The following is a 22,347-nucleotide window of genomic DNA, read 5'->3' on the forward strand; positions in this document are numbered from 1 at the left end:
AATATCGTTATTTAACGCTGCAATTACGCCTGGCAACCTTTTGACCCATTCACGAGATCGTTTTTCTTGGATAAATTCTTTTGCGTACTGATATCCAAATAACCGTTCAGCAAGAGTCCGATTGAATCGTTCAACAATTGCCTGATCACGATGTAGCGCAGTATGACCTCGTCGTACCGCGACGCTATGACGTTTCAGCGTTGATAGAACAGCGCCGCGAAATTCACTACCGGGATCAACTTGTAATAGATTTGGCCAGCGCAGAGGGCCTCTTCGATAAATCCGATCAAACGCATCGGCTACTTCAGTTGCTGACTTTGTTTTTAACGGCTCCGCTTGTTTGTATCGACTCGCAACATCAACTACGGTTAGCGCGTATTTGTAACCGTTGTCATGCGGCAGAAATAGTATATCAGCCTGATGAACTTCATTAGGTACGCTGACATCAAAGCGCGAGAAGTTGATTTGTTTAGGCGGTGGTAGATAGATTTGCCATATAACCTGTTTGGATAACCAATTAGCCGCAGTGGCCCTCGTTACTTTTGCAGCGCTTGCAAGCTTACCAATTGCGGCCTTCCCCTTCCAGTATCCTCTCGGAGAATAATAGATGGATTCCACGTTGTTATTAATTACCAGCGCCCATCATTAATTTACCTTTCATAGCCGATTTTACCAACCATGAAGCCAATTTTTCTTTGAAGGATTTATCAGGAATAGCATTTAACGCGTGAATTAATTTTACATCCGCAATATGACGCTGTTGCAGATCGCTACTTTTATAGTAAGCAACATCATGAGCATGACACGCCTTATCGATAGCGTTTATTGGATACTCACCGGGTTTGGGCTGATTTTGATCATCGAGTCTGATATCTAATCGTGTTCCGGGGCCACAGTAGTTATATCCTGGGAGGTGCTTTTCTCCTGGATACTTTGCCCACGGTGTTCCGGGGAGTTTTGATAACTTGGCTGCAATATCACCTCCTCGCTTTTTTTTAAAGCATCACCGGGTCTAACAGAAATAAATCTAAATTTTTTTGTACCGCATTGTACACACTTACCAGTAAGTGCCGATCTGTTATTTCTTGTTGTAACGGTTGTCATATCATTTGTGCCAGTACGCACTCTACACTTCACACAATATAGATCCATAATTTATGTATAGAGATATGAATATAATTGATTTTTCGGCGACTAAAACAAGAGAACCAGTTAAGCATGTTGCAGCGTTACCAAACTCGATCCGGATGATTATCATCGGACCATCTGGATCCGGCAAGACGCAATTGTTACTTAATTTAATAATGAGATGGATGAAGTGGGACAAGTTGTATTTAATCGCCCCTAGCGTAGATGATCAACGATGCTACGAGGTGTTGAAAGATTTTAACGAGAATGCATCAGCGATCGCTGAAAAAAATGTTATTGAGTTTATTACAGATATCAATGATGCACCAGGTATCGATGATATTGATGGCGACGTTAACAATCTAGTCGTGTACGATGATGTTATGTTAGACAATCAAGAAAACCCAGCTAGGATATTTTCGCGAGGCAGGCATAAAAACACGGATGCGATATATGTCACTCAACGATACACTCAGATTCCAAAAGTAATCAGAGACAACTGTAATATTCTTGCTGTGTTCAACGGCGTCGATACACACACGCTACGAAATATTTGGCAGACATGGTGCGGCGGTGACATGGACTTTAATGTTTTTCGAAACTTTTTTAGTCATGCTCAGTCGACCCGACATGGATTCGTAACGATAAATTTACATGATCCCCGGACACGATATCGTATCGGACTTGACCAAATATTCGGTTAAATTGTAAATAGCCCCTTAGCAGCGGGGGGGGGGGGGGCGATGACATCGACGCGGCCGTCGCGCTTTTTTACCCGACGCTGACGACACTGGGATCGGCGCGCAGAAAGTATATTAAACTAAATGACGTTCCGGACAATCCCCCCGACGACGACGTCGTTTTTTTTTACCGGGCGCTGACGACGCTGGATCCGCTGAGTGCAGAAGGTATTAATTAAACCAAATGACGATTGGACAAAATGTCCGATTCGCCCCCCCTGCTGCTGACCCACCATGTTCAATTTCCATATGTTAAATTCCCCTTGAGGCTAGAGTTGCCCAAGACTTTTTCCCATGTTAGATTCCCTTGAGGCTATATCCCCCAGGGGTTTTCGTAATGTTAAATTTCCCATTGTCCCTAGACAGTCCCACGATCTATTCCGGATGTTAAATTTCCCATTGTCCCTAGACAGTCCCACGATCTATTCCCCATGTTTAATTTCCCTTGACGCTATACAGTCCCACGAGTTCTTCCCATGTTAAATTTACATAGTCGGTAAACAGTCCCAGGGTTTTTCTCCATGTTAAATTTACATAGTCGCTAAACAGTCCCAGGGTTTTTCTCCATGTTAAATTTACATAGTCGCTAAACAGTCCCAGGGGGTCTGTAATGCTAATTCCCATTGTCGCTAAGGTATCCCACTTAACTACTCACACCATTGCTAAGTCGGCTATCCTAGATATATTTGTTTTCAGAGCATGCAGGAAAATTCCTTCAAAGTTTGATTGAAACTTTCACGACGGTGTTTGAAACGTCAAAAATAGCAAAAGGTGGATCGAAGCAATACATAGGCAGGGCAGTTCCATAAACTCTCTTTGTTTTTACAAGGTTGAGTTAAAACAATGTATACACTTGGACTATCTATCTATTATTGATCTATCGATCGATCGATCGACATTCTATGTGTCTGTCTATCTGATGGGTACATAACTATCGCCAGTCCACGCACTGGTCATGATGAAAAATAAAATAAAATGTGCTTTTGTGTTTTACTTGTTTTCAACTGAAACTGTCAGAAAAGTATAAGAAGAAAAAAATGATAGAATGCCGTCCCTAGGTAGTTTCTTCATCAAAATGTTTCTTGCAGATGTCATCATGTACGGTTTCGACTGGTACTGGTCATGGAATGTTTATTTGTGAAACATCCTCATTTGTTGGTTTATATATAAATGATGCTATTATAAAAAGTGAGGCCTCTGTAGTTTTGAGAGCGATCCACCAGATCATTAACTTAACGCCCATATCGAAACTGTTGTACACCCAGCACGCGCCGATGCCACCTCCCTTCTTGCTTTCCCAGACCTGGCACGTGCTATCAATGATGGTTCCCAGTAAAACTGGACCAGGCGTTGTACCTGAAAATATTAAATACACCAATACCCTTAAGTATAACCAATACAAAGTTTGAGATCTTTTAGAGACAGAATATAATGTATATATGGTTCCTATCTTGCAACAGTTTTGTTTTTGCATAATTACCACGTGTCTCTCTTAACAATGCGTTTCGCTATAAAATGGTACATTGCCACCTTACATTTTAGATGTGCTTGCTACTGTATCTTTTTAATTGCAATTATTGTCATTGTAGTAACAGCAGTAAACTGAATATTATGCTGAATAAATTGAAGAAAGCAGTGCAAAAACCTTCTCTAGAACGCTACACCTAAAACGTTATATTAAATATAATTTATGCACTTCGATAATTCGCACTTATTGTTACGTACTAACTTTGAATTTATGTTAAGAAGGGAATCTCTCTTGCATTGAAAGGCATTACGATTGTTAGCAACGTTTCGTTTGTCTAATTTCATGGAATACCACAAAAACTTTGTTGTATTATTTTTTTCAGAAAATTATATCTTACCCAAGAGTCGCACAATCAAAATACTGATTCCTAGGGCCATTGATCTCATCTTATTCGGTACACACCTTTAATATAAAAATATTAATAATAATTCTAGGATAAAGTTCGACTCGTGAATCTCTCTCTCTCTCTCTCTCTCTCTCTCTCTCTCTCTCTCTATATATATATATATATATATATATATATATATATATATATATATATATATATATAGATATAGATATATAGGCGAGTAATGAAATATATGACTAACAATGAAATGCATGCCATATTTAATTTATGAAAACGCTTTATTTAATTAACGAACCATATATTAATTAGTCATTGTCTTTCGAATGAACTCCAAAATAAAGTGTGCATGCTTTGTATTTCTCTTTGGATAGAAATAGAAAACAATTTTCCTATTTTTAAGAAAGAAATAGGCCATTGGAGGAAATGTTGGAGTTTTAAAAAATAGCGCAAGTTCAGGTACTCCATAGAAAACGTAACTTGTCAAAAATATTGTATATGATGCCTAGAATTTCAAAAGTAATTAATATCATTTATAGTTGCAAAGAAATCGCAACCAAGACATCACTCAGTCAAGGTATCAGCTCTAATGTGTGCTTGCCTGAAGGTAGCTGTTGTCGCTGGTGACATTGTGGCGAAGGTCACAATCATCATAAGAAACATTAGTACACAGTACACGTACATCCAATCACATGTGTTTGTGCACGTCCCGCCCATCAAGTCAGGAATTGTTCTGTTGGTATATGTTTCATTGTAACATGTGCAATTCTTGAAAATCTGGAGTAAAAATACTATAATTTTACTTCGATAACTCGAACATAAATTGCTTAAATACGCAGTATCACTCAAATGACTTCCCAGGTCTTAGCGTGAAATTTCAGCTAATATTGCTCCTCGAAAATCTCAACAACTCAAAACTCAAGCCAAACATTTGGACCTTCTGCACGTATCTGCGAAACATTTAAACACACAAGTTATTTCTGCCCTCATCATCTCGTGAATAACATCAGCTAATGTTAACCTCGTATATGTATAACCGAAACCGCAGCAAAGAGCAGCACGTCAGTGTGCTTTTCAACGTTTATGTATCCTTTGTATCTGATCTGAGCAACTATTACAGGAAATATCCAAGTTTTAGCCTAAAATTTAAAGTTTTCATGTTGAATGATGTCAATAGAATTGAGAAACATTATGCACTAAGTAATGCTTGAAAGTGCGAGCATGTGGTAAACAACCGTCCAAACATTATTCTCGCAGAGCTAAGGACAAAATTCAAAAACAGAATATATAAATAATAAATACATTGTGTCAATATCAAACGGGAAATTTTAGTCTAATAAGTATATTTCATGGCATACTTTCTTCCTTGTCAATCAAAGTTATGAAAAATTACCCCGTTTAAAATCCATTTTTGCACCTAGAATTAATAGCCAGATATGACAGATGAATTTAAATTACCTTACTTCCATTCGCCTGTATCACCTGACTACAACCAGCGAAGCATGGGTTGAAGAACATCATCTCTTCCAAGCCAGCACACACTGGTTCAAAACCAGCCGTGGTACAGAAGCATTCCTCGTTGCAGCTGGACGATAATCCTTCGTAACTGTCTCTTCATAAATTTAACAAGTTTTAACGAGCAAAAAAAAAAAAAAAAAAAAAAAAAAAAAAAACATTATATAGAAATTTATATGCATGAAGAGAGTTTTCATTGGAGATTGCATTGTGTGATAATTGCCTCTTTATATTACGATCCAGAATATGACTGTTTATGGGCATTGTGATTCTCCATCCATGTGTACCTAACTCCCGTTAGATTTCTTCTAAATACATGCAATTATGTACCATGCATAACTCTTTAGAATACGAGTAAAAATATAAAAAAAGAAAACTTCCTAAAAAAACCGACAGGACATGAAAGCCCTGAAGGAATAATATTCTAACATTAGTAAATATACATGAATGTGACAATCTTTCAGGCAATATATCTTTGAAAGCAATGAAATAGAACAATACTTAAATTCATGAATAACTTGGTATAAAACCACCCTAACAGCCTCCATTCAATCCACTATAAATTAAAACAATTTATTATCTTTACAGTAGATAACTTACTGTCCAGGATAAAATGCAGAAATTCCAGGAATAGACGGGGAAGGACAGTATATCAGAAAGGTCGGAGACAGTAGCAGTGAGACGAGCATAAAACCGCTGCACAGCCGCAGTATACCGAGACACTTCAGTTGGAACCGCTTCACCAGATAGCCACCTAGAAGCATTCCACCACCAGAACCAATGATTGTCACGATCCCTGAACAAAGGAAACTATACATTATGTGTATTTGAAATCCTTTCAATTTGTACGATTGTATGAGCAATAAATTACATAATCAAATCAATACATTTCCCCTTCTTAAATTATGGCGGAGTATGACTCTTCTTCTTCTTCTTATAATATATATATATATATATATATATATATATATATATATATATATATATATATATATATATATATAATGACATTACTACTAAGATGACGTCATGACTCTCCAAATTTATATATCTCTTCAGTAGTATACATTGGCAAGTAGTTGTTTCTTATTGATTGAAATTATTATGCTGTTTTCAAGTTAACAGTTTGAAGGCAAAACTCATTGTTGATATTAGGTTTGTTAAAGCAAACTTAGCTGCAAGAAAGATTTGTTGATTCAATGACTTTTCCGTCACTAAGGCCAATTTTGCGTTAAACAAAAATATTTGTATTTAAAAGTAAATCAAATATAATTATGTGCTACCAAAAATGCCCCCAGCTGTAGGAAGGTCCAAGTTAAATCTCTGGTGGAGAATTTTTACCCCGAATGTGGCGTACCCTTCGACGATGAGAGCCTCCGCCGAGCATGCGAGAGAAACTAGCAGAAACGGGAGATTCCGCAACTGGAAAGCGATATGAAAATCCACAGTTGTATATGAGATAGTATCACATGGAAAACAACATTAGTTTAAGTTGAATGGTTTTAATGAATTGTGTCGGCAACCTGAACACGTTCACATCAGTAAGATCTAGTGATGAAACAAGAAAAAGAGTCTTTTAGGGCCATAATTGCAAGATTTAATTATAAGATTTAATTATATTATTTAGCATTTCTTTTCTTGAGAATATTTTGACTCTGAAAAGTACATAATGTTAGGGGCTGGTTTTTCAAAGAAACATGATTTGTTTAGCAATCATCTGCGGTACCCATGTCATAAAACTGAACACGCAGATATCATGCGCCTTAAAAAGTGAGTTACAGATATGCAATATGTTTTGACCGATGTGTTCGATTTGGTTAGAAATAAAATCAACTTTGAACCACTTCGTGTCAAGTATTTATTAGTTTAATTTAAATCTATTTATGGACTTTTTGCAAAGCAGATGGTTGGGAGACACTATTTTACCAACTTAGATCGCATTTTCTCCACTATTTGTTGTTTATGAACTATTTTACTAAATTAGATCGCATTTTCTCCACTATTTGTTGCTTGAATGAACTAAAATTGATTAATTATTAGAATCTGAACTGCAATGCTAAATAAATCGCTAAAAACGTCTGCACTGAACAAATGTTACAGTACCTATAAATAGTCACGACTCTGACAATATGTCAGGAAACAAGGTTAACAGAGACAAAAAGGAAACATTAATACATATCGGATTGGTAATATCTGAAATTATCTCTGTAATTTGTAAATAATTTGAATTAATATATGATTCAAGCATACCAACAATAGCAGAGCCATAGGAAAGTCTTTGATGGATTTTCCAAAACCGGCTTGTGCCACCAACTCGTTATCGGTACCCGTGTGTGCCTCTGACCGACGCATCTGCTGGAGCTGATGATATCCTTAAGAAACATAATCTGGTGGATCAGTTTTAGTTTCTGTTCGAAAATTCAATTACCAGATAACTTATGTTAAGTTTTTCAAAATTAAAACTTGTTATTAGTGCTCGAGGTGAAAAATACCAGTAACTGAAATTTGAAGTGAAACTCACAGGGGTCGTCATTTTTCAATATGCTTTCTAAAAGCAACTAAATATTCGTCAAAATAGACTATAAGAAGGGTATATAAAAATACAAAAAAAATGCATCATTGCAGCTTCTGGCAAACTTGGCAATTCACATTAATCATAGGGAGTTAGACTGAGGTAATACTGGCCTTCCATTTTTCCCGACAAAAAGAAAATGTGAACAATATGCCTTAAATTATAATAATACCGATTGTTGGAATTTTCATTTTATGTGAACCAACACCATGTCCCTCAGACATTTATAACATGCACGAATACATAAAGGAACTCCCCTACACAGTGCATGTCCAGACGGAGCGTGTGTCTAGTTCAACCTTTTGGTTCCCTGTTTCAACATATTTAGTAATGAGCAATGAGAGCCATTCTAGAAATTTCATAGCACACTCGCGCCATCTTGCGATAAACAAGAGAGGCGAATAAATTCTATTATCCGAATTGTCGTTCATCCGAACGATTTGTATATCATCCGACGAGTTTGATAATCGACGTTCTACTGTAACTAAATCTTGAATTTAAATAATATACTCACAATTTAATTGTTAGGTGCTGGTCAAAAAATACAGGAATTAATTAAAAAGCTTTATTGTACTAAATTCGGAAAATTCTCTCACTCTGTAAAGTAATTTTAAACAACTTATTTCATTTGAGTGAAAGAGAAGTTTTAGTGTCCATCGATAGAAAAGAAAATTTAATTTACAAACTACCTCAACTGAAATTTGTCTGAAGATCTATCTCTGTGAATTGATTGTGACTAAGCAGGCTGAAATGTTGTACCTGGAAGCCTTTTCGGGTAACCAAGGATTGGAAAGGCTACGATTAGAAAAGCTCCGATAGAAATGGTTGTACCAATCCACCAAGCTCCAACCCACTGGGGATCCATAGAAGTTAAAGGGACACTGAAAAGGTCGGACTAATTTAACATCAAAAGTTATAGAAATATTGAAATGTTCACTGATTCTAAAATTCTTATTTCCTTAACATTACTTGAAAGAAAATCTAATACAGCTGTAAGTCAATATTGAAAACTACCAAGTAAGCATTTTGGTATAGACAAAACTACGGCAAGCATGTTTTAATTTGCCGAATTTGCTTAACTAATTAAGAATCAGAATCTTATCAGTAAAGAAATGTTAGTCTTATTCAACATAATATCAATTCCATTATTATTTTACATGGTACTCTAGACCGATATGGTTATATACTACTGGCTCTGCAAAAAATAACTTTTACACACATGCACACACAAACACGTTATTATAGGCTCTCTCAAAGTTATGTGTTTTTATGTCAGCTGCCCGAGTTCATTTTTCTTATTTGTTTCATGTCTAAATCTCATTTTCTGGGTATATGCTATAAAGTTTATGACACTTAGTAATTTATCATGGAATAATAAGCGATAGTACACTACTTGACGAGTACAAAGATTTGCTGGAGAATTTGAAAAGAACCATAAACCTTCGGGCTCTAAATGTATCCTTCCACGTGCTCCGGTAAAACCGTGTATTATAATATATATCTCTCTCCTTCTTTTCTTCTCTCTGTCTCTGTCTCTCTCTCTCTCTCTCTCTCTCTCTCACACACACACACACACACACCTTCCGACAGAAATCCTCATTTTAATACGTTAAGTTTTCATTTCTAGCGTCCCTTTGAAGATGATAGGATACTTTTTGTCAAACACAAAAATGACATGCTTTCTCTCACTACCATACATTCTATATGCAAGGGTTGTTTATCTAGACTAGAGTGCATAGCATCAAACACTTACTATAAAACTTTCTAATAGTCATCGCTTTGTTTCAAAAACTATTTACCTGGATGGGTCAATTCTGTTAACGTCAACAAAAAGGCCTAGTGTCTGTCCACCTACGACGTATCCAACAGCGACGCCAATTGCAGCAAAACAGAACGTCCAACCTGTAACAGCCATTCCGTTATTTTAAAACCAGGTCTTTTAATTTTACGTTCCGATTCAAACGGAAATGGAGACCTTTAAATATCGACAGCAAATGTCCTGTATGAATTTCTTCTTCTCTTGCTAATAGACGATCTTGCATTTTGATCATGTATCTAATTTTTACATTTAATTATATTTAAATTAACGCTTCTTAGCAGTTTGTAATACTATACGATCATCTACGATAATAATATTTAAATATCTTTGGTTATAGGTCAGTGATGAAAAGAATAATAAATCAAACTTAAATAAATGATTTGCATTTTTTTTAAAAAGAATTAATAGCAAGCACAGCACGTGCTAATTCCACTTACTGATATAGAATGACGTCAGCTTCGGCTTGCAGTTTTCGTCTATGTAAGTTAATCCGAGGGTGAACATAGGTGAAGCCCCGACTCCAATAAGTGTTTGACCAATCACAAACAATCCATACATGACAGCGTTTGAATTCTGATAATCCACAACGTTATGTTCACTTTCTGATGCGTTGAGTTGATTATGTTTGTTGCATAGGTTGTCAGACGCATTTGAGATGTCTGCAAATAGAAAGAGAATGTTTACTTGATTCGAGACATCTACGGATCCAGATATATCGTTTAAGGGGAATGTGAAAATAACATTTTTACACCATTCCAGTCAGCTTTCATTCCGGGTGATTCTACAACCAAACATTTAACGTATTTCTGTTATATGCTTTGCCGAACAGTAGATTCCGGTAAGAAATTTAGAATTGTTCTTGCGCGATATGAGTAGAGTTTTGATCACGTGTGTTGATAAGGACTCGTTCATACTTGAAACCTACTGACTTTACATGTGGCCTAGTAAAATGGTTTTCTACGTGTTTTCAAAAACGGAAAAGAACGATTAATACTTCTTTATGTATTTTGCAGAGAAGAGGTGTATTAGAGATGGTGTACCCCAAAGTTCCGATTTAGGTCCTTTAATTTTCGTTTATAGATAAATGATATCGTACAACATTTACAATCCAAAATAAGTTTCTCTGCAGATGATACACGTCTCTCTCTCTAATTGTTTAAACACCAAATCCCTGACAATTCTAAGAAAATGAACAAGACTATTCCATCCATATATATATATATATATATATATATATATATATATATATATATATATATATATATTCAATCAGAACGTTGCGACAGATGACTCGTGCAAACATGTTAGTGTTTTTCTCTCAAATCACTGCTTATGACACAAATAATGAAAGTATACAAACGATAAGGACTGTTAAAGAATAACTTTAATGTTCATACTTATATTTCAGCTTGACAGAAAACTGTTATAAATTATACACTCGTCTTTTATGTAACCTATTCGGGAATATGGTAATGTGGTTTGGGAGAACTGTAAATTACCTGAGAAAATTGAACTAAAAATACTAATCAAGGCAACCAGGGTCGTGACTGTGCATCACAATAAGTATCTGTTAAAGCTTTACACCGTGAACAGTTTGGTAAAGTCTTTAATTCAGACGACGAAAGCACAAACTGACACAAAACGTCATTAGTTCCCTTTTTAGTCCAAACTATTAAAGCATCGTGGGATTGCGGACTACAGGCGAGATTTAAGTACCTAAACCGCTTGACAACGTGCTATAGCTACATACTTCTAAATTTAAGATCTCACAACGGAAATGAACCTTTGAGCATTGACAACTTTATCTTTTGCACAATTTTATGAAGAATTTTACTGAGTCTTATTTCAAACTGGAAATAAGATATATTAGAGCGGCAATGGCAAGTCCTTACAACGAAAACAAAATAATGTTTTCAGGTGTTCGGAAGTGCTATGTAAGACTCTTAACATATGCAAGTAACCGCATTGCTGGTCGGTGAATGGATAATATCCAAAACTGGATAATAAATTACCAGGTAGCAGAGGCGCTTACGTAGCAGCGATGGTGCAAATTCAGACACTTCTGTATAAAAGAGAACTGGTTCAAACCCATGTCATCTCTCATATCTCTGATTCCACCAGCTGTTAGTGATATTACTCGCAATAACTTACATTATGTGCAATCAATACAGCATCGAACAGTACTTTTCTTCAACTCACTTCTTCCTTCAGTCAGTAGTGTATTTTATTTTAAGAGTGGTACGATCACTTTAATAGACTTCTACACAAAGACAATTATATTCAGGTTCATGTGGACTCACTTCCCGATGGCGATTATGCTGATAATATCTATGAGGGGAATATTAAGGATGAAGAACTTATTAGTATGCAAACCATTAGATCTGGAAAACTGGAATCCAGGTGGTATGTTGATTGAGATTTTAAAGCACAATGTGGCAGAAATTATTCAACAAAATTAATCCATTTGTTTAATACTGTATTTCAATATCAAATGTTTAATATATGCAGGGGGAGACCGTTTGTTTTTTGCGAATATACAAAAACGGGATTATTCCAAGAATTATCGAGGCTTTTTATTCATTGGTGTGTTAAAAAAGAAACTCACCGGCATCTTGAATAACAGGCTGACAACATAATCAACTGAAAGGAAGATAATTAATGAAGATCAATATGAGTAGTTATGTGGGACAGGATAGCGACAATGAAAATTAGCATTACAGAACCCCTTGGGAACATATAGCGACAATGGAAATTTAACATGGAGAAAAATCGTGGGAACATATAGCGACAAGGGAAATTTAACATGGAGAAAAATCGTGGGACTGTTGAGCGACAAGGGGATTTGAACATGGAGAAAAATCGTGGGAACATATAGCGACAAAGGAAATTAACATGGGATTTTTTTTTTAAATTTTAAAAAAATAAAAAAAGGGGTAGGCAATTCAAAGACTATCTCTTTTCGAGAAATATGGCTGGCCCTGAAAAGGGCCTTTGGTTTATGTTAATATGCCCTTAACATAAAGGGCATTTGCGACATCTTCTTGTCCTCAAACTTCGTCTTACAGCAGGGCCATACATCAGAGTCCTCTTGAGGCAACCTTGTCTCTCTATATAGACTCTTCTTATCCACAGGCTGCTGCTGGTCCTGTGGACAACGGTCCACTTGGATCGGACATACATGAGTATGTCCGTCCTGAACATCATTGTTGACACAAGGGTTGAAGATTCAACGTCGGTCCACATGTTGAGGCTCCTACAATAGGTGAATCAATGCACTGAACTGCGCTTATTTATAGGGACAGGTAGGATTGAAACGGATTGAGTTCATTCACCAATCCGAACACGCGTTACAGAATTCAGTCAGCCCGCATCCAATCCGAAGAGAGCAGTCTGTGACGTCACGTAGTCAATATAGATCTGTTAGCGCTTGTGTGCAGTCAATCTATGCGACAGTGATTCAACATGACGGAAACTCAGAAAACGATCCAATGGGGTGCACCAGCAGCGGAGACCGCCCAAGGGAACCCGGACTTACTTTCAGAAGAGGTGAATTGGGATTTTGTCGATTTTCTCTCCTCGCAAGAATTTGTTCCGGAACCTTCGTTACCTTCTTCATTACCGCAAGTGGAGAATTTTAGACAGAGACAGAAAGAAGAATTGGAGAAATTTATGCAACGACAAAAGGAAGCGGAACAGGCTTTTCTCTTACAGCAACAGCAACAAGAAGAAGAGGTAAGAAAAAAACAACAGCAAGAAGAAGTAGCAGCAAAGAAACAAGAGGGTGAAAATCAAACGGTCACGGTACTGTTGGATATTTTAGCGGAGTTAAGAAGTCTGAAACAAATGTATCAGACTTCTTTATCACGACCGAAGAGAATACGACCTTCCCGAGCTAAACACGTCAACCCTGTGACTAAGCCTACCGTACCACCCTTAGTGATTTCAACCCAATCATTATCATCATCATCAACATTACGCAGTCCAGAAGTAGGCCTTGGCCGTGGCAAAGGCATAAGACAGTTAAAGTTGATTGCTTAAACTCACCCCTACATCGTAAAAAAGGCCCTTTTCAGGGCCACCCACATATCTCGAAAAGAAATACAATTTCAATTTGCCAATAACTCAAAAAAAAATAACCCACCCATTTTACCCTTATAGTACGTGTCTGTGTATGAGTGCGTGAGTGTAGCTTCTTATTTTAAAATCATAACTCAAAGACTCTTACCTTATATCATTCATTTATTCTTTTCTCCATTTTTTACAATCCAATTCACAATTCACAACACAACACTTTAATAAAAAGTTCATTGACTTCTTCTTTCTCCTTGTTTAGTCTCTCGGTTTTTTGAATTTCTTCACCGTCACACTCTTTTCCTCTTCTTCCTCCTCACTTTCTTCCCTTCTTCTTTTCTTCTCCTGTTTCTTTTTCTTCACCTGTCTGCTTTCTTCCTCTGAAGAATCCCTCTCTTCTTCTGAAGAATCCTTCTTTTCTTCTGACTCCTCTTGTTTCTTTTTTGGGCAATCTGGAGACCAATGTCCTTTTTCTTTACAATAATAACAGGTATCTTGACTTTTGTCTTTTTTAGCTCCTGTTTTTTGACGGTCTGGACACTCTGAAGACCAATGCCCTTTCTTCTGACAGATATAGCAAGTATCTTGACTTTTATCTCGAAAGGAAGGAGAGTAGTCCGTAGGCTGGTCTGAAGAGAATTTTCTAATGACCCCTCGCAAAGCTCTGACGAAACGTTCCATCTGGTTAGTCTCTTCCATCGTTGTGCTCGGCTTGAGAGTGAAATGAATAGTGAAAGGACAAGACACACACCCTTTTATATACGCTGGTCTGCTATGACTATAAAGTAGCTCATGGTGTTTCAACTTGAGTCATTTGACTTTTTGCTTTCAAGATGAAACGATCCCATTCATTCGAGAAGAAAGAAGAAAAAGAAAGTAAGAGGCAGAAACGTGATCTATCGCCTCGTACCAGGGCTGAAATCTTGGCACAAATTCATGCCAGTGATTTTGAAGAGGACATGAGTGAACCAGAATCAGAACCCTCTAAACCAAGTTCACCACCCTTAGTCAACCCTGAAAAATACTATTCCATTCGAGAGACGGAAAAGCGCTCCTCTAGAAAATTTAGAACCACGGCTTACAAATACACGGTGAAGTTTAAAGATTTCAAGTCCGAAGTACCGTTAGAGAAAGCAGAAGGGTTCATCACCGGAGTGTGGGATTCTCTGCTCACTGCACTCAAGCGACAATGTCAACCCAAAGAAGACGATCGCTTGAGACTTTCCATACAACACGACGGTTTGAAATCCCCTGTTTGGATCGAGTTTAGCACCCCTGCAGAATTGACCGCTTCCAAAGTCATGGACAAGATTCAACACGTGCAACAATCTAATGACCAGTTTGACATCACCGATGGAAAAGCCACATTGGACATGACCCACGTCTCTCCTCCTCAAGGAACCGGACGCAAAAAGATGTTATTGGTGAATGACCTTCGCAGCATTAAGCGTAGCCTTGTCCAAATTCACAATCCTCATGACCAGATGTGTTTAGCCCGTGCCATCGTGGTGGGACGAACCTATGTCAACAAGAACGACACGGTAGAATGGAAAAGAACCTGGAAAACTATTCAACGATCCGATCGAGCCAAACAACGAAGTGAAGCAGAACTCCTGTTACGACAAGCTGGCATGTCCAAAGACACACCCTGTGGCATACCTGAGATGCAAAAATTGCAAGATGCCCTAGCTCCACGATACACCTTGAAAGTGCACCCTCAAGAAGTGCGCGGGTCTTTGTTGTTTCGAGGGCAAGATTTTAAGGACGGAAAATACATTCACGTTTATCATCACGATGACCATTTCGATACCATTACCAGTATCACTGGATTCCTAGGATACGGTTATTATTGTGAGAAATGTGATTATGGTTATAACAATCGAGAGCAACACAAGCATTGTGGATCGAAATGCCCAGGATGTTTGGCCTCTCCACCCTGTCTGAGCGAAGAACCAGTGCCTTGTTCAACTTGTCTGCGCACGTTTGTCAGCCCTACCTGTTACCAACAACATTTGAAAACACGAGGTTCACAGAAGAAATGTGCTTGTCAACTCCTGAGATTGTGCTCTACGTGTGGACAAGGCATACTTACCAACAATGCCAAGGCACACGTGTGTTCAGGAAAGAAAAAATGTCACATTTGTCACCACATCGTGGACTTGGAACACCAATGTTACGTGCAAAAATACCAACCCCCACCAGAGAAAGAGGACGGTCACAAGAATAATAAGAAAGGCAGTTTCATCTTTTTCGATTTCGAATGCATGCAAGAGACTGGCATTCACATTCCTAATTTCTGCGTGGCTCATCGAGCGTGCGAGAAGTGTATTCAAGAACCTATCTTCAGTTATTGCCCTCACTGCAGCAAAATTCCTGGAGGGCGTGAAAAAATCTTTCGAGGACCAAAGACGCTAGACGATTTTGCCAAATGGGTCTTAGACCCCGTCGACAAGACGTGGAGCCAAGAGGACATCGAACGTTACCGAGATTGTCATCGTCATGCCACAGTGATGGCTCACAATTTCTCCGGATACGATGGACAGTTTCTTTTGAGGTACTATACGGAACATGGCACCGAACGTCCTAAAGTCACTTTGAACGGAGCCAAAATCATTTTCATGCAAGTGGGACAAGTGCAGTTTAAAGATTCGATGAGCTATTTGGCCATGCCTTTGAGCCGAATGCCTAAAACGTTTGGAATGACAGAAATGGCTAAAGGGTACTTTCCACACTTTTTCAATACGGAAGCCAATCAACACGCCGTTCTACCCCATTTACCTGAGGCTCACTATTACGACCCCGACAACATGCGTACCGAACAACGAGAAGCTTTCTACGCTTGGTACCAGGCTCACGCCTCGGACCCTTTCGACTTTCAGGAAGAAATGCTAAAGTATTGTCGTTCCGACGTGGACATTTTACGGCGTTGCTGTGGAAAATTTCGAGAACTGTTCATGGAACACGGAGGGGTGGATCCTTTGAAAGAAGCTTGCACCATTGCCAAAGCGTGTTCCCTAGTGTATCGACAACGATTCATGCCTGAAAACACCGTGGCTGTCATCAGCCCTCAAACGACCCACTTTGTCAAACGTCAATACTCGGTCAAAGCCCTACGTTGGTTACATTACTTGTGCGACAAGGAAGACAAGTGGATTCAGCATGCCCGCAACGGAGGGGGCGAAAAGACCATCGGAACGTATTCGGTCGATGGCTGGGACTTAGAAAACCCCAAGATCGTGTACGAGTTTAACGGTTGCTTATTTCACGGATGTCCTGTTTGTTACCCTGACCGTGGCACTAAAAATCAGTTTTTGCAACGAACCATGGAAGACTTGTACCAGGACACTTGTCAGCGACGTCTAAAGTTAGAACAGCAAGGATACCAAGTGGTGGAAATGTGGGAACACGAGTACGATCACCGTATGAAAACCGATCCCGAGTTTAAACGCCTCGTGGAAAGTTACCAGTTCATGGACTCGCTGAACCCGAGGGATAGTTTGTACGGAGGAAGGACCAATGCCACCTGTTTGCTGTACCAAGCCGACGAAGAGAAAGGAGAAGAAATCAAATACTTGGACGTGTGTTCGCTGTATCCCTACGTGTGCAAATATTGTCGCTTTCCCGTAGGGCACCCGCAATTGTTGACGGAACACATCGACCTGGTCAACATTCGACAATACGAAGGCTTGATCAAGTGTAAAGTTTTGCCTCCCACGAACCTATACCATCCCGTCTTACCTCACCATTGTCAAGGCAAACTGATGTTTCCCTTGTGCCGTACTTGTGCCGAAACGTGCAACCAAGACCAGCCTTGTCATCACAGCCAGGAAGAACGGGCCTTGACGGGAACCTGGGTCAGCGTAGAATTGTTCAAAGCTTTGGACATGGGATACCAACTGTTAGAAGTGTACGAAATTTGCCACTTTCCCAAGACACAACAATACCACAAGGGTGACCCCACTCAGAAAGGCATTTTCGCAGACTACGTGGATGCCTTTTTGAAACTGAAGCAAGAAGCCAGCGGCTATCCTTCCTGGTGTCACACTCCCGAAGACCAAATACAATTCAAAGAGAAATACTACGAACAAGAAGGCATCACTTTAGACCACATCGAGAAAAACGAAGGCAGGCGATCGTTTGCCAAAGTGATGTTAAATTGCTTGTGGGGTAAAATGGCACAACGCCCGTGTTTACCCAAGACGGAATATTTGACAGAACCTTCCCGCTACTTTCAGATGATTCACGACAAAACCAAATACATGAAACACGTGGACGTCGTTCGAGAGGATTTGATCTTGGTCAATTACGAAGAAGATCTGGACTTTGTACAAGACGACCCTTTTGGAAATGTCATCATTGCGGCTTACGTGACAGCCCATGCTCGCTTAAAATTGTACGAAGCTTTAGAACTGTTAGAAGAACGCGTCCTGTACTTTGACACGGACAGTTGCATTTACATCCATCACCCGATTCAACAGCACCCTGACATCGAAGGAGACCGTTTAGGAGCCTGGACAGACGAGCATCCCGACGACAAGATTCTAAGTTTCGTCAGTGGCGGTCCCAAAAATTACGGCTACGAATACCGGGACAAACAAGGAGAAGTGCACACGACGTGCAAAGTGAAAGGACTGACTCTGAATTATCGTACCAGTCGAGTGGTCAACTTTGGGGTATTGAAAGAAGCCTTGCAATCGGGAGAGGATGGAAACTTTAAAGTGACCACCTATCAACCGAACAAGATTGTACGTTTACCCACTCACCACATCGTCAGTCGACCTTTGGAAAAAGTTTATCAAATCGTGTACCAGAAGCGAGTTCGACTTCCCAATCATTTCACCTTACCGTACGGTCACATCGGTATTGGTCTGTATATAAAAAGGAACCCTAGGCAAGATCGATAGTTCATTGGGACTACCAAGACCGAGCAAACAAGATGAATACTTTGAAAGAGACATCGTTCCAGTTTGGGGATTGTAAAAAAGTTGTATCTTCCTCTAGTGTGACTAATACTGGATGGATAAGACCCAGGCATTGCGACGGAAAATGTCCGGAAGGAGACTGCGATTGTCCATGTGGTTACCATTGTAATTGCGTAACGGAGTTTGCAGACGAGTGCGATTGTGAGCCTTGCGATGGATACGATGCTGTACCTTGTGACCTGAGCGATGCCGTAAAGCATCATGGGAACTTTAGTGCCCCTACCCCTATCATGGAAAGTGATGCTGTGCGTGTCAAACCTGTCGGATGCGAAAGTGATGCCGCTCGTCCTCTTGGACATTTTACTGGGTTTCGTTTTAAAGGGGAATGTTCACCTTCACGTCTACCCCCCTACGGATGTCATCCAGCCTTGAGCAAACTCCTACCCATGTCACTCAACCCTCATCGAAACGAACCTGTGAAAAACGAATATTCGTTTCCTGTGCGTTTGTCGGAATACTGCGACTTTGAAAATCGTCTTCAATCGTTCAAAGGAAAATGGCCAAAGTATCTGGGAGGACCGACCCCCGAAGAATTAGCCAGAGCCGGATTTTTCTACTTGGGCGAAGGAGATAAAGTCAGGTGCTTCAGTTGCGATGTGACACTTCACCACTGGGAACCGCAAGATTCGGCCTACGTAGAACATGCTCGATGGTCACCGAATTGTCATTACTTACCCTTAGTGGGACCGAGACATTGAAGTAACTTCTTACCATAATCATCTGTTCATGGATACTTTACAAGAGAACATTCGTGCTTTGCCTGTGGAGTTGAGAGAACGCATTTACCGAGAGCTGGTCAAAATACAAGTGAAACGTAAAGAACAATTGCATCCGTTACGTCACCGGTGTTTGAACCACTGGTACCTGAAGGCTATACAAGGACTGATTCAATTGAAAGTGTTCCATCGGACAGACATTGATCAACGATCCTCTAGTTTTAAAAAGGATTGGTTTGGTATGGACGATTCTACCTACATCATTGTAAACGTACTGCATCGAATTCCAGAGGAAGAGTTAACGAATTACCAACATCTTGAACACAATGTCAACTTAGTGAAAGAGGAAACTTCTGAACGAATTGTCATGTGTAGATTAGTGACTCAACGATTTAAATTCGACACTGAAGTGAAACCATGTTTGTGCAAAGAGTACATTTCTTGTGTCAGACCAAAGAGGATTTAGTATGACCTATTCATGGATACTTTGCAAGAGAACATTCGTGCTTTGCCTGTGGAGTTGAGAGAACGCATTTACCGAGAGCTGGTGAAAATACAAGTGAAACGTAAAGAACAATTGCATCCGTTACGTCACCAGATCTTTAACCACTGGTACCTGAATGGTATAAGAGAACTGATTCGTCAGAAATTGTTTCAGTGGTCAGACCTTGTTCAACACTTTGAGTTAGTGAATGATCGAAATGTTCATTATTTTGGTTACTTCGAGATTCACCTACAGCAATACATTGAGGAAGACAAGTTAAAGGATTATCAACATATTTTACGTGGAATCTACTTAGAGGAAGAGGAAACTTCTAAACGAACTCTGAAGTTTCGGTTACAGTATGCAAGATTTAGATTCCCTACTGGAGAACGAAGATCTCTGGCTAGAAAGTACGTGTATTGTTTCCGAAACAAAGAGACTATAAAAACAGGCTGTCATGCCACGACTTATGTCACATGTCATCCAACAGATTCCGTGGAAGGAACTCAATGACCATATTCAAACCGTGGATCATTACCATCGATTATTACAAGAACTGTATCCATTCAATTTGGGACGACAAGTGGTGTGTGTCTTAGTGACTTGTTTTTTGGGATTTCGTTTACCAGCCGATTCTTTGTGGACTCTTTACGATCAGTACTTACCACCTCCATGGCCTTAAATGGTCACGAAAAACTCCTTTTGCTCAAAGCCTTGCGTTTTCATCTGGATACTTCTCGACCTCTACGGGAAAAAAAGATTCGTCAACTTTTAGCTACCCAAGACGTGTATGACGATGTGTGTGTAGCTTGTGACTTACATCCCCATTGGACAGATGTCCGTGCCTGGAAAGAATGGGATTTTGAGGCTTGGACCCAAGAAGTGGCCCAGTATGCACGAGAGTTGTTCAAGGAAAAAAGTTACTTTTCAACCCGTGTTAGTGACGGTGCCAGAAGAACCCGTCACCCAGGACAGGACTGTCGTGGACAGACCTGAAAGACCCTTTCGGGAGGACACTTGTGTGACCTTACCCCCTGTTGAACTGGTTAGAACATTACCCAAAAGATGTGATTGTTGTACAGACACTTGTGTTTATTCCACGTTCATCGTTATCATGTGCCTTTTATCCTTGTACTTAAGCCTTTGGCTTTTATGTATTTTTGTCTTTCGTATTCATGTTTGAAAAAAAACATTCAATAAACGTGTTCTGAAAAAGTATATAAACTCTTGTCTTGTTTGTTTTCGTGTCACAAGTGACATTTCTCACACCATGGCTACCTCTGCTGTCTCTGCTCCCTCTTCCTCTACTGTCAAAGTCATCGACGAACACTTAGATCGTGCCAGTTGGGAGGCTTTGTATCTTCGCCATCCCTTTAACATGCTCATTGCTGGACCTAGCGGTTCAGGCAAAACCGAATTCGTCAAACGTTTGATCGAACATAAACATCATTTGATCGATCGGCCCCCTCAACGGATCGTGTGGTGTTACAAAGAGTGGCAATCGGCGTACAGCCTCTTGCGAGAAAGTCAAGGCGATTCCATCGTGTTTGTGGAAGGCATTCCTAAAGAAGACGACGGCATCGTCTCTGACTCCCGTCAAACCCATTTGGTCATTTTCGACGACATGTTAGGAGAAGACGAAGAAGAAATTAAATTGTGGTTCACGCGCAAAGGGCATCACCGTAATGCCAGTGTCGTTTACATCACCCAAAATTTGTTTCAACAAAGTAAAGCCCATCGCACCATCAGTCTCAATGCGCATTACGTGGTCTTGTTTAAAAGCCCTCGAGATAAATCGCAAGTGCAAGTCTTAGCCAAACAGTTAGGAACGCCTTGGCTGACTCAGGCGTACGACGATGCCACTCAAACGCCACACGCCTATTTACTCGTCGATTTGAAACCTACGACCCCCGAGGATTTGCGATTTCGTACCCACTTGTTTCACCACTGGTGCCAAGACGGAGGGCTTGTCCTGTACACGTCTCCGTCCTCGACTTCATTTCACTCCCCATAAAAAATCTATAAAAACCTCAGACCCTTTTTCGTCTGTCTCACACAGTGTGAACATGACGTCCCTTCAGTCGCATCTTCCCGTCAAATTGATTCGTGCCTTGTATGGCATCAGTCGAGAAAAAAATCCACAAACACGAGCCCGTGTCTTAGAAGCTAGTCTCAAAGAAGTCTTACGATGGTTCACGGTGACGGCACGTCAATTACTCCAAGGAATCATTCAGATTCCTCATCAAACCAAACGCTTTTTCGATCGAAACAAAGTCGCTTTGGTCCAACTGGCCGATCCCCGCATCGACACTCAAACCAAAAAACAAATCATTTTGAAACCTGGAGGGAGCGGTACTCTAGGAGGGGTCATCATTCGCTCACTCTTAAGATGGGATCCTAATGCCCCCAAAGTTATCCCCAAGACAAAAGTCCAACGAAGCCCCAA

The 22,347-nt window shown here is 39.7% G+C and overlaps 1 protein-coding gene across 3 annotated transcripts in view; it reads right to left on the reverse strand.

The window, feature by feature from the left end:
- Positions 1–2,844: 2,844 nt before the first annotated feature.
- The window catches only part of LOC149808376 (solute carrier organic anion transporter family member 4A1-like), a 62,669-nt gene continuing 43,166 nt past the window's right edge, over positions 2,845–22,347 (reverse strand). For 2 of the 3 annotated variants that reach the window (XM_089976358.1, XM_089976374.1), the window contains 10 exons: positions 10,086–10,307; positions 9,629–9,731; positions 8,589–8,710; positions 7,508–7,629; positions 6,541–6,679; positions 5,858–6,053; positions 5,201–5,357; positions 4,344–4,519; positions 3,734–3,798; positions 2,845–3,224 (listed from right to left, as the gene is read on the reverse strand). In XM_089976358.1, the coding sequence (XP_089832484.1) occupies positions 2,989–3,224; positions 3,734–3,798; positions 4,344–4,519; positions 5,201–5,357; positions 5,858–6,053; positions 6,541–6,679; positions 7,508–7,629; positions 8,589–8,710; positions 9,629–9,731; positions 10,086–10,307 (1,538 nt within the window). In that variant the 3' untranslated portion in view covers positions 2,845–2,988. The remainder of the gene's footprint in view (positions 3,225–3,733; positions 3,799–4,343; positions 4,520–5,200; positions 5,358–5,857; positions 6,054–6,540; positions 6,680–7,507; positions 7,630–8,588; positions 8,711–9,628; positions 9,732–10,085; positions 10,308–22,347) is intronic. The other variant, XM_089976365.1, reaches the window with a different exon arrangement.

This window comes from Sinohyriopsis cumingii, chromosome 1 (genome assembly GCF_028554795.1).
Source record: "Sinohyriopsis cumingii isolate HCF-2022 chromosome 1, ASM2855479v2, whole genome shotgun sequence".
NCBI lineage: Eukaryota > Metazoa > Mollusca > Bivalvia > Unionida > Unionidae > Sinohyriopsis > Sinohyriopsis cumingii.